The sequence below is a fragment of the Buceros rhinoceros genome, unplaced genomic scaffold (assembly GCF_000710305.1).
Source record: "Buceros rhinoceros silvestris isolate BGI_N320 unplaced genomic scaffold, ASM71030v1 scaffold712, whole genome shotgun sequence".
NCBI lineage: Eukaryota > Metazoa > Chordata > Aves > Bucerotiformes > Bucerotidae > Buceros > Buceros rhinoceros.
This window is the reverse complement of record NW_010400453.1, coordinates 43,977-55,819: the sequence shown is the minus strand read 5'-3', so window position 1 is coordinate 55,819 and position 11,843 is coordinate 43,977. Positions and strand designations below refer to the sequence as shown.

At 42.6% G+C, this 11,843-nt stretch overlaps 1 protein-coding gene across 2 annotated transcripts in view; it reads left to right on the top strand.

The window, feature by feature from the left end:
- Positions 1–11,843, top strand: part of GRM3 (glutamate receptor, metabotropic 3) — a 47,483-nt gene that overhangs the window by 5,827 nt on the left and 29,813 nt on the right. For both annotated transcript variants that reach the window (XM_010131843.1, XM_010131842.1), the window contains exon 2: positions 7,082–7,937. In XM_010131843.1, the coding sequence (XP_010130145.1) occupies positions 7,082–7,937 (856 nt within the window). The remainder of the gene's footprint in view (positions 1–7,081; positions 7,938–11,843) is intronic.

The following is an 11,843-nucleotide window of genomic DNA, read 5'->3' as shown; positions in this document are numbered from 1 at the left end:
TTTCCCTCTTTTATCTCTGTTCTTCCTCTCCCTCCACTACATTTCAGACAGATCCTTGCTGTTTGTTCCTCTCTTTTTTTTTTTTTTTTTATTTCACATTCAGAAACTGAACATCCACTAGGTTGAGATTTTAAAAGTGCCCAAACAGCACTGGACATGTCTTTCCTAGAGATTTCAAAGGAGTGTGAGTACCTCCCTCTGCCTGGCTCCTTTGAAAATCCCAAGGTAACTGATTCCTTTACTGTCTTTTTGATTTGGGTTTGGGATTTTATCTTTTTTTTTCTTCAGCATGAGCATTTTCTCCTTTTGCCAAGGGGGAATGGTACAATTTTACAGGGCTGGGTAGGTAACCCATGAGATCACAGGTAAGAAGGAAGGAGCCCTGCCATGTCACAAGTGGAAAAGGGTGTAACTACAAGAGAAAATGGCCAAAAATAGGAACTAGTTAGGCACATCTTGTCATCACCCACACTCAGTCTGTCCCTTCTGACTAGGACTTATGCAGCAGTTAATGAGTCTCAAATAACCATATTTATCATTGATAGCTCTTTTCACTCCAGAAGCCATTTCGTGCTTTTAGAACCATCAACCCCAGCTTTAGTCCCTTTTCTCGTCATGCATAAATGTGACATGAGTCACTTACAGCGAGGTTTACCAAGTCTCAGAGAAGCATTGCACTCCTCGTGCAAAGTGAGGTCTCCTGCACAGATCTCTCCTCAGTGTGCCAGCTCAGAGCAGAGCTTACCGCACGTCCACACTTAATGCTCTATGGAGGCAGAGTCCATATGCAACAGCTCACTGTGCTTATCCCCTGCAGGAAGTAAGACAAAAAAGTTTTCCAAATGATTCTTCTCTCCAAGTACAACATTTCTCTCCACATCCCTCTTGGTGTATTTTTGATTAAACAGGACACGCTTATAAAAAGAAATTCCTGGGTCCTCCACAGAAATCTTAGATGTTATTCTGACAGTATTCCCTATTTCTGATGTTCGCTTCATAGATGCAATTATTCCACTGTTCAAACACTGTTTCTCTGGATGTGACAGCTCTAGAGACTGCTGCAACTATTTAGCTATATTTTTTCCAGCTTCCTTGCCAAAATTTCAGGAGAACAAGGCTAAAAACAATGTCGTCTTCTCTGCTCCCTCTGCTAACAAACACCAGAAATTTTTATTTGTTTGGTAACGAATTGTTTTTTCCTGAGTTACCTTTTGTTAAGGTAACATTTTGTTAAGGACCATCACTCACTAACTAGTAAACAGCCCTCTTAATACCAAAGAGAGGGAAAGCTGGTGGAAACCTCTGCTTCAGGCCTGCAATGTGCCAGAAGATTGTATAGGAGTAAGCTAGCCTGGGACACCCAAAGAACTTCAGTGCTCCTGGTTTAGTTCCTTGCAACTGACCTTTAACGATTAAACGGACTGGGATGTTGGCATTGCTGGGGTCATAGCTTGAATCCCAGCTGAAGCCAAATGGGCTGTTTCTGTTCAAGGTGGTGACATAGCCCTCGTGTAGAGACTGTCTTCCATAGTGCTTATTATAACATCTCAGACAAAACACCCACGGTCTTAAAATGGGATATGGAGAGAGGACATTCCAGACCGATAGACATATTTAAGTTCCAGAACCAGTAAGGAATTTAGTTTCCCTTTGAAGACAAATTAGATTTTGGAATGAAGTATTTTCCTGGGTCTGAGCTGAGCAGCTGCATGTACATTACTGACATCTCTATCACCCAAATACTTCCAAACCCAGTTAGTGTATCGGAAGTGTCCAAGATGAGTCACACTGGGTCACACCGTCCCTGAGGTGAGAGCCATGCCTTTGAGCCTCCTGAGTCCCAAGAGGACAGGGGAAATTATGGTGGAGCCTGTGCCTTCAGTATTGTTCATATTTATTGCCAACGATGCAATCTTACAGCACTGTGGTCTCACAGGATGCTGGGCAATACCTACAGAAACGTAGCAGGTAGATAGCTGGAAAATATTTTACTATTTATTTCTAATGATTCTATTATAATTGGACCACATCTGGAATTCAATGTCCAGCTTTGGGTCCCCCAAGAAAAGAAAGATTTAACAAATACAGAGATGATCGTGGGGAGGAGATATGATAGAAGATATGGAGGAAACTGGGAGTGTTTAGCCTGGAGAAGAGGTTGATGGGAACCTGATATCAGCTTTTCAGTGTGTATGGGTTTGTTCTCAAGAAGACAAAGCAAGTGTCTTTACTGAGATGCATGTCAAGAGGATGAAAGAAAATCATTATAAATCAAATGAAGAGAGGATTTAACTTGACATAACATGTACAAGCCAGGAGCTGGGACTGTGGGGAGGGTGAACAGACCAGTGTAGGCTGTTGACTACAGCTCTGGTTTATTCTTTACAGTAGCTGTATGCCCACCACTCCAGCCTATTCAAAATCAGCTTCTTCCCTGCTTTTCTAAAATTACTCTCTCAGCTAAAATTTGCTTAAAATATATTTAAATTTAAGGAAAAATAAAGAGAAATAAGCAAAAAAAAATATTAAAAATCATTGGAGCAGATATTTTAGCTGCAGTTTGACCTGCTGCTGCCCAAATAGTAATAATAACAAAAAGCCCACACTTCTTTACATTACCATCATTTAGGAACTAGACACAGCATACATTGACAGCAGAATACATTTCTCCAAAGCAAAAGCTTGGCTCCTATGATATAGAATGATCTAGACATTAGAAAATCCTCGGGACATGGCTTTTCCATGGTATTGCAGGGGGAATCTAGACAGGCAATTTATCCTTCTGAATAGAAAAACTTTTTCAGGTGACCAAAGGCAGCAACTGAATTTTTGTTCAGACAGATTGCAGTTCAGAGAGACAGGAATTTCCCCAGGTTCTCAATAGAGACAAACCTTCTTTACCTCAACCCCTTTCTGCTCAGCAGTCTAATTTACTGTCTGTTCAAAACAGCCACAGGAGCTCTTGTCTGTCTCAAAGGAGCTCTATGAAATCGGATTCATTAAGCCGTGTTAAGTGCCATGAGATTCTCACATACTTGGTAAAATTTCAGTGCAGAGACCATTGTCATCTAACAAGGGGCCTCCTCTGTCCAACAGATGTGTGATACACATTTGTGTATTGTGCTGGAGAAACCCTATCTGTTCTAACACTGCTGAGATATTTTTACTTCCGAAGTGTTTCCTGTGCTCCCCAGTCCTGTATACGTTCAAACAACCCATGTAACAGACTCTAGGCTGTTAAGAAGGGAAATTTTAACCAAAACCATCAGAATAAATCCTGCTGCCAACACATCAAGTCCTATGGAGGATAAACAAAATGCATAACGGTGTTCAATAAATCACACATGAGTTTCAAAGACCTATAGGTGTTACCTACCTGAACCCATGTGATAACAGGACTCGTGAATGGCCAGTCATATACTTGGAAACCAGTCGCACATGTTTGGTAGCTGTACCTAATTTACTGCTCCTTGCAGAAACATAATAAAAAGCCATTTTCAGTGTTGTACAATAGACTGACAATTTCCCCACAAGTATTTGTGCTGTCCCTGATGCAGAGAGAAGTGACAGATGTGGCTCCAGTGCCATGGGAGGGACATCCGTCTCCTCTGGCACTGCCCTGGCCACTGCATTTCCAGGTTTTGGTGATGCAGTCTGTCCATACGGAGGGACGTGGCTCACACTGGACTTTCTGCCATGCTCGTGTTGGGCAGCTTCTTATGAATTACCCGCTGTCCTAGCAGCTGGGTGACAGCCAGGTTCTCTTGGGAAGTGGACATTTTAGCACAGGATGGTGGCTACACTATTAAACCTAGAAACATCAGGACAAATAAAGGTTTCCCATCATGCTGGAAGATGACTGTATTGACATGCTTTTTTCACAGCAGCCTGTTGTTTCAAGTTGCAAATACAGGACATCCAGCCTTATTCTCAAAGGTGCAAAGTATCTGCAAAACCCATTGGTTTTTACAGCAAAAAACCCCAGACTACTTCTGCTACTTACATCCCATCATAAGGATTTCAGGCTCTAATTGCATGCACCACGGCCTGATTAAATTACTACCTGGAGCTTTGCCAAAACAGATTATTTCACTTAGCAAAATCTGGATCAACACTGCAATTTGGAAGGTGTAGCACAAGGCTGCATGGAGCTACAGTGCAGATACGGCTCAGGTGGTTCAATCTCAGTCCACGTAACGCTGGTTCACATTGCACTGTCCTCCCACATGGAGACACTGCAGAATACACATAGTCTTAGGTATCAGCTCCTCTCCAGAACCTGTTACCTGTGTCCTTACCTTGTTGTTCATTTAATCAGGATCTGATTTTCAGAATCAGATGTTCCGATGAGCATGGAAATGGCTGGACAAAGGGGCGTGTTCAAACTGTCTGCATCAGCTAAATGTCTAAGACCTGAGCTCTTTTGAATAATTAGTCCCTAAAATCAAGATGTTGCAATATTCCAGAAAATCCCCAACTTCAGAATTTTCAGAAAAGTGTTCTGATCTGATCTAATAACAGAGAGAACTTCACTGAGCTCCATGATCAGTAACAGTTCACAGAGATGGCTGGGTCGCTATCATTGAATCATAGAATGGTTTGGGTTGGAAGGGACCTTCAAAGGCCATCTAGTCCAACCCCTTGCAGTGAGCGGAGACATCTCCAATGAGAGCAGGTTGCTCAGAGCCCCGTCCAAGCTGACCTGGGGGCTTCTACCTCTGTCCTCTATGATTAACAAGACTTTCTTATATTTTTTAATTTTTGGTCTATGAAAAACCTACTATCTGGACAGCTTTGCAGCAAAGAGCATTACAGCAAGCAGCACTGCCTCCTCAAATTGCAGGCAGTTTGCAGGGACCCTGCACGTATAGTGACCTTCACATCTCAGGGCCCCCCAGTAAAATGGGGGTGAGGTTCTGTTTCCCTGCATTAGACTAAAAGAAATAAAACACAATAGAAAAGCTGCTGTATTTGTTACGAGTCCTTCTATGCACTGAAGGCTTGGCTACACACTGAACAGCACTGCTTTAGCTAGAAAATGGACTTCTTTTTTAACCAGTTTGGGGGCGGGGGGCTGGAAATGCAGAATATGTGTGCATATCCTTATTATGGTTTATTTCAAATAAAACAATTTCTGCTAGAATAAACTGAGACAAGAATAGTAATTCCAGCCCACACAGTTCTGCGAGAAGTATTCCAGAATAGCTGCACAGAGGACATTCTTATCACCAAATCGAAGTGCTCTTTCAGAGGGAACCATGTGAACCAAATCATGTGGCTATGTGGGCACAGAGGCTTAACAATGATCGGAACATGACAAAACAAGCCTCTCAGCCTACCTCATGGCTTTAAAGCTGTTTGTTTAAATCACCACAATGGAAATTACGTACCCCATTTCCAGTATAAGGCAGTTTAATGCATGTTACCACCTAGCAGGGTGGTAACAGACACAGTGGCTGTTTCTTGAGGAAGAGAAATTGCTTCAGTGACAGCACTTCCCAACCCTGTGCCTACACCGACCGACAAAACCGCAGGGCGATAACCAAAGCTCGCTGTCAGGATACTCCTTCTGAACAGTGTAGGAGAGGTTTTATTTGGGTATAAACTAAAATAAACTAAAATGAACTACTATGAGTAGTTTATTTTATGAAGACATGCTTCAGCTCCTCAGATACAGGCATCAGAGATCTGAGAGGTCAGGGCATCCCACCTGCCCTTCGCTGGAGCTCCAGAAGGACAATAGGACATTGGTCTCCTTAAGTCCCCTGTTTCAGCTGGCCCAGGTTGTTGTGAAAGGCACTGTGTAAGTATGGTTAGGAGCAGTCTGGCCCAGACAAGAGTTTACACCAGTTCACAGTGGGAGACAAGCCACAGAGGAACATTGGTCCGGTGTCTTCATTAAAGAAAAGACAGAATATGAACCTGTAAAATCCCAAGCCGAAAATAAAATTCTTTCGGCTATTTTTACCAGAGTATTTTGCTATTGACATCTGAGCCTTTAAAATTTGCTTTGTTCCACAACATTTTTTTTTTCAAAACAGTCCTTTGCCTTCAAACTCTCACAAACATAATCCATGGTCAGAGAAACATTTGGGGGAAATGTAAAAAACTAATTGTTTGGGCAATTTTTAATAAGTTAGGAATCTCAAGCGCACTATTGCTTTTCAGATGGTTTTGTCAGGCTGTACTCCAAGATCAGCTTTAAATTTAATTTACTGAACACAACTTCCCCTCACCAAAAGCAGAACCCCAAAGCCTTGCCTTTGTCATTTAAGATGCAATCACAGGAAAAAATGTCATAACCTTTCTTCATTTCTCTCCAGATATTATCAGGACCTACGATTCTGTGAGGGTAACAGAGTAGATCAGGGAATATTTAAGCAAGGCACATAGCAACATACCAAAAGAAATCCACAAAACCCAGGACTCTGGACAACATAAATCAAACAAGAAGAGCAATCAGAGATTATTAAAAGTTTTAATTATTTATGAAAAGCTGTAGGTCAACATGACATTGTGCAGCACTTGAGGAGTACTCTAACACGCTGCAAATACGCCATCTCAGGAGGACTGCAGTCAGAAGAGCTCAGAGAAAAACAGTTTAAGTGTAAAAAGAAGTGGGGACTCAGTAAGTGGGGTCAGAAAGTTCTGTGAAAGGACTGTACATGTATATCTACACTTGCATAAAAGGGAAACTTCTGTCTTATTAGTAGATTTGGTTATCAAATACAGTGAGGTTTGGAGAAGATGAATCACACTACAAACAGGAAAGGCATGCACATCCTTAGACCTTAGGAGAAGCACAGGCTGAGACTGAAGTATATCGTCCGTTTGTGTCAAATTCTCTGTTGGACTCAGTTTGACAGAAATAAAAAGTCCATTAGTAGAACTCTGAGAATTAGCTGGGCAGCTATTCCACACAGTGCACTGCTCCCACCAGAGCATGTAATCAACATCCTTAATCTGTGACTGTCAGAACAACTCTTATTAAAAAACACTGTTTGTGCTTTTCTCTAGGTTTTTCTGCTTAGTTTTATAAATACCACCCTTTAAAAATCTGTGCTCTCCCCCTTCTCTCCAGGTGGCAAATTTGCTCAGACTCTTCCAGATCCCCCAGATAAGCTATGCCTCCACCAGTGCTAAGCTGAGTGACAAATCCCGCTACGACTACTTCGCACGGACAGTGCCCCCTGACTTCTACCAGGCGAAAGCCATGGCTGAAATCTTGCGGTACTTCAACTGGACTTACGTGTCAACAGTTGCTTCAGAAGGAGACTACGGGGAGACAGGGATTGAAGCCTTTGAGCAGGAAGCTCGCCTGCGCAACATCTGCATCGCCACCTCTGAGAAAGTGGGCCGGTCCAACATCAGGAAGTCCTACGACGGCGTGATCAGAGAGCTGCTCCAGAAACCCAATGCCAGAGTGGTGGTGCTCTTTATGAGAGGTGATGACTCTCGGGAGCTCATTGCAGCTGCCAACCGCTTCAACGTTTCTTTTACCTGGATTGCCAGCGACGGGTGGGGAGCACAAGAAAGTATTGTCAAGGGCAATGAGCACATAGCTTCTGGGGCAATAACCTTGGAACTTGCTTCCCATCCAGTCAAAGAGTTTGACAAGTATTTCCAAAGCCTCAGCCCTTACAATAACAGACGCAATCCCTGGTTCAAGGACTTCTGGGAGCAAAAATTCCAGTGTAGTCTCCAGAACCGAAAACCACATAAAAAGACTTGTGACAAACACTTCACCATCAACAGTTCCAACTACGAGCAAGAATCCAAGATCATGTTTGTTGTGAATGCTGTGTATGCTATGGCCCACGCCTTGCATAAAATGCAGAGGACTCTGTGTCCAAACACCACCAAACTCTGCGATGCCATGAAGCACCTGGATGGCAGGAAACTGTACAAAGATTATCTCCTGAAAGTAAACTTTACAGGTAATAACTTCCCTTTTGGTACATACACAATGACACTGTAATTAGTGAAATGTTCATCAGTCACAGTAAGAGCCAGCTGAATTCCTAGAAGTACCAATTATCATAGTTCAGACCAGAATGGCATCCAGGAAACACCACTCCTGTCACAAGAAGGGAGAAAGAAGACCAGGAGCTTGGTGAAAACCCTGAAAAAACAGCTCAATGTTCCTCCTGTTTCCAACAGAAGGAAGCGGTGGAGGTGGCAACAGCTGGTCTTGAAAATGTTACCCTCCATCATCCAAACTTCCACACACCTACTTCCATTTCATTCACAGCCAGTTTGGCTTCAGTTAGGCATGTCTGGAGACCAATGGGCATTTCATCTCCTGCTACACTAGGCAATCTCCTGCTATGCTGTTCCAAGACTTAGCCTTCTCTTCCTCATTTTGTTATGAATGTCCATAATTTTTGGACTATGGTCAATGGCCAATGTCCTTGCAATAGTAAAGCTGTAATTCCTGTCATAGAATCAGATCAGTATAAAATATCTAAATAGGGTAGGATGTGGGATAGTGCCATTCCCTACGATATAGAACTTTAGGCTTGATGACAAAGTATAAAAAGCTAGATTAAACACATGTAGGATACTTGTGGAGAGAGAATGGGTGATGGTGATCCGGCAATGATAAGAGCAAACTTCATGGGGACTGGCTGCACAGCACATGATATGTTTTGCCATCACATATGGCTAAGCTTAGGTTTGTTATTGATATTACATCGTAAATAGATCTATAGAGGAAACACATGTAAAGCATGATGTCTTTTTGTTGTTACATGTTGCATTTTCTTCTGAAGCATCTAGGTTGAGCTTGCATTTCTATATATTATTAATCTGATATTCTTAGCTGACAGAGCTGATAGTAAGGAAACACCACGCTGAGCTTTGTACGAGAACTAGCTGCAAGAAGAATTGAATACGTGTATGACACAAGTTACTCGGTCCCAAGAGACCCTCAATAATGGTACAACATTAGTAACACTGAAATCTATGTGAAACTGTCATATTGGAGCCTGAATTTTTCCCTCCTTTAGAGGTTTTCCCAGCATTTGACTCAGACCATCTCTAGATATTACCAACCAGATCCCTTATGCTTCTCACACTCCCAGTGGAGTTTTGCTGGAGTAGCCAAGTACTCCATTTTCTCAGGTATAGTAGGCATACCGCCCAGCTTACACTGCACAGCTCCTTAGGAGCCCTGGCCTCCCAAAAGCCTAGTAGCTAACTAGCTGACTTGCTTAGAGCACGTCAGGGATTCCCACAGACCACATGCCTGGATTTCTTTACCATGGAAATCAAGAAAGGGAAGATGGGACTGGTCATTTGCTGCATCTTAACTCATCTCTCAGGACGGCATTCAGAAGGACCCAGAATCTTGGACACTCTCTGGTAGTACATATTCTATCACAAAGAAAATACAGTGTGAGAGCAACTGGAAATTGAGATGCTTCAAAACCCTCATCTGAGCGTTGCATGCAGTGCTGCTGAAGGCACCTGCCTGGTCTCAGCAGCACGATGCTTGTGTGCATCCTGCTCCTTGGTCTCCTCCCAAAGACTGCTGTGTCAGGATAGTCACGTACCATTACCCATCCAGATGCAGAGGCAATGCATCCATATCACGTCATGCTGTAACTGTATTGATTTATTTATTTCACAAGCAGCACAAGACAATGAAACAACCTTTCTGTCTTTAGACCTATGGAAAATAAAAACCATAATTTCTCCTCCCCCTCCACACACACTTAATACACAGAAACAACTTTCTTGTTTGTCTGTACTTATCCTCAGAGATACTTGAATGTCTTCAAATTGTTGATATAAAACGGTTTTAGGAGGACAGCACTTCAGTGCTGGATCGAAAAGGATGGCAATGGTGTGCACTGTGCTCCTGCCCCTGCCAGGGAGAAGTTTCAGGAGAGTAACAACCTCTACCCAAACAAGTAGGTATTTCAATACCTTAAATTTAAATTATTTTGAAACTTCTTCTGACACTCCAATTATGAGTTTAAATGCATAATTTCTTAATAGAGTCCAGCTTTAGTCTGTCCCTAAACAATCTTGACTCTCGTACATAATTCCCAATTCTTTTTTCTGCAGTGCAGAGACTTTTTGAAGACCCAAGCATTTTCCCAATAAGCTTTTAAACATAAAGTCAAAATAGCAACAATTTTATTTGACCAAAACTCCAGGAAAATGTTTATTCTGATACAGTCAGAAAAAATAATTTTCAATTTGACCGAAATATGTACCTTTTTTGAATTGGAAGTTGAAGCTGTTCAAGCTGAAAAATACAGAAGGTCAAAGATTGTCATCTTGCAATTTTGAAAACAGAGTGCTCTTTTTGAAGCAAATTAAATTCCTTTAAATTCAGTGTGGAAATCTTTGAAAATCTCTTTATTTTCAGTTAATTTTCATTTCCGATTTAAAATGTTAAAAACCTGTCAGGTTCTTTTCCAAGGGCTCTGTTCTGTATATATTGTTACTAGCTTACAGCATGATTTGCTCATCTCCTATTTCTTTGTTTGCGTGTCCTTGTGAGGTTGAGAGCTGTGCTGGGGGTGGCATGTGCCTCCGGTGGGGTCTCCCAAGTCAGACAGGTCTCAAGTGAAGGGTCAGACAAAGTGTGTCCACGGGCTGGATGGGCTCACTAGCCTTCGGGAAGCCATCCTAGGAGAAGGACAACTCTGACTCCAAACCCGGGCAGATGGAGCTCGTTCAGCCCTGTAAGGCATCCATCTAAGAGAAGGACACTCTAACCAAACCTACAACCCAAGGACGTCGCTGTCACCGTCCAAGCTCGCTAGGCCCTGGCAGATGAACCTCAGGTGTAAAGGGTGGAGCCAGTTCCGCACACGCTGCGCCTCACCTAAAAAATCCACTGTGCAGGCCCGAAGGGTGCACTCATCACTTGCAGTGAGCGTGGGAAAAGCCCTTCCCAGATCTTCGTTCGTGAAGCCAAGCCATGATGACGATGATTTCTTTGTTATCAGTTCTTCCATTATAATGTGAATCCACGTTTTAATAGCAGTGATTTTTTAAGCAGATGAGGCATCTTTGTCTAGTGAGAGAATCAGCAAACCTCCCATGCCTTTTTCCTTTTAGAAAGGTGTGAAACTTTAATACATACAAGTCCTGTTATTGATTTCCATGGGACCAAGAATCCACCTTTTCTATTTTCTGGTTGAAGAAAGTCTCTGGGTGTGTTTTTAATGCAGTGTCAGGATCCTGCTGCATGCTACAGTTGATCAATGATGCTCTCATACTTCCAGCTCCAAATCTGAGAACCTATCCCCAGTGCAGAGCGAGGATGGCACCGAAGCTACCATCCAGCCCATCGGGTATGCTGCAACCAAGTCAGGCGGTGAATTTTCTCTCTTTTTTAACCACACCCACCAAAAGGAAGCAGGCAAGAAACAGAACAACAGTGATAACCATATTCTCAAACACACATTTAAGCAACATCTCCTCTGCCGAAAGGCAGAGGTGCAAATGGATGAGCTCTGTCTGCATAAACCTGCAGCTGGATGTGAAAGAAATCCGATGAACAGTCCTGAATGTTTTCTCCCAGTTTCCAGGAAGAGATGATGGTGCATTTCAAACACACCAGTCTGAGTAAAAGATAGGGTGCATTTAAATGACTGGTGTGGGACTGAGCAATTTTAGACATTAACCCTACGCACTTGAATTAGTTTTGGTTAGTCTCTGATTAGTTAATGGAGTCAATCAGCACTTACAGAGCCTGGCTCAGCCCACGTGAAGTAGCCCACTTGAGATAAGACTTGCCCCTACATCTCTTGCTATTGGCTGCAGGTGGAGCATAGAGCAACTAAAATTCTCACTTGTCATTTAGCTGAAAGCAATAATGGGAT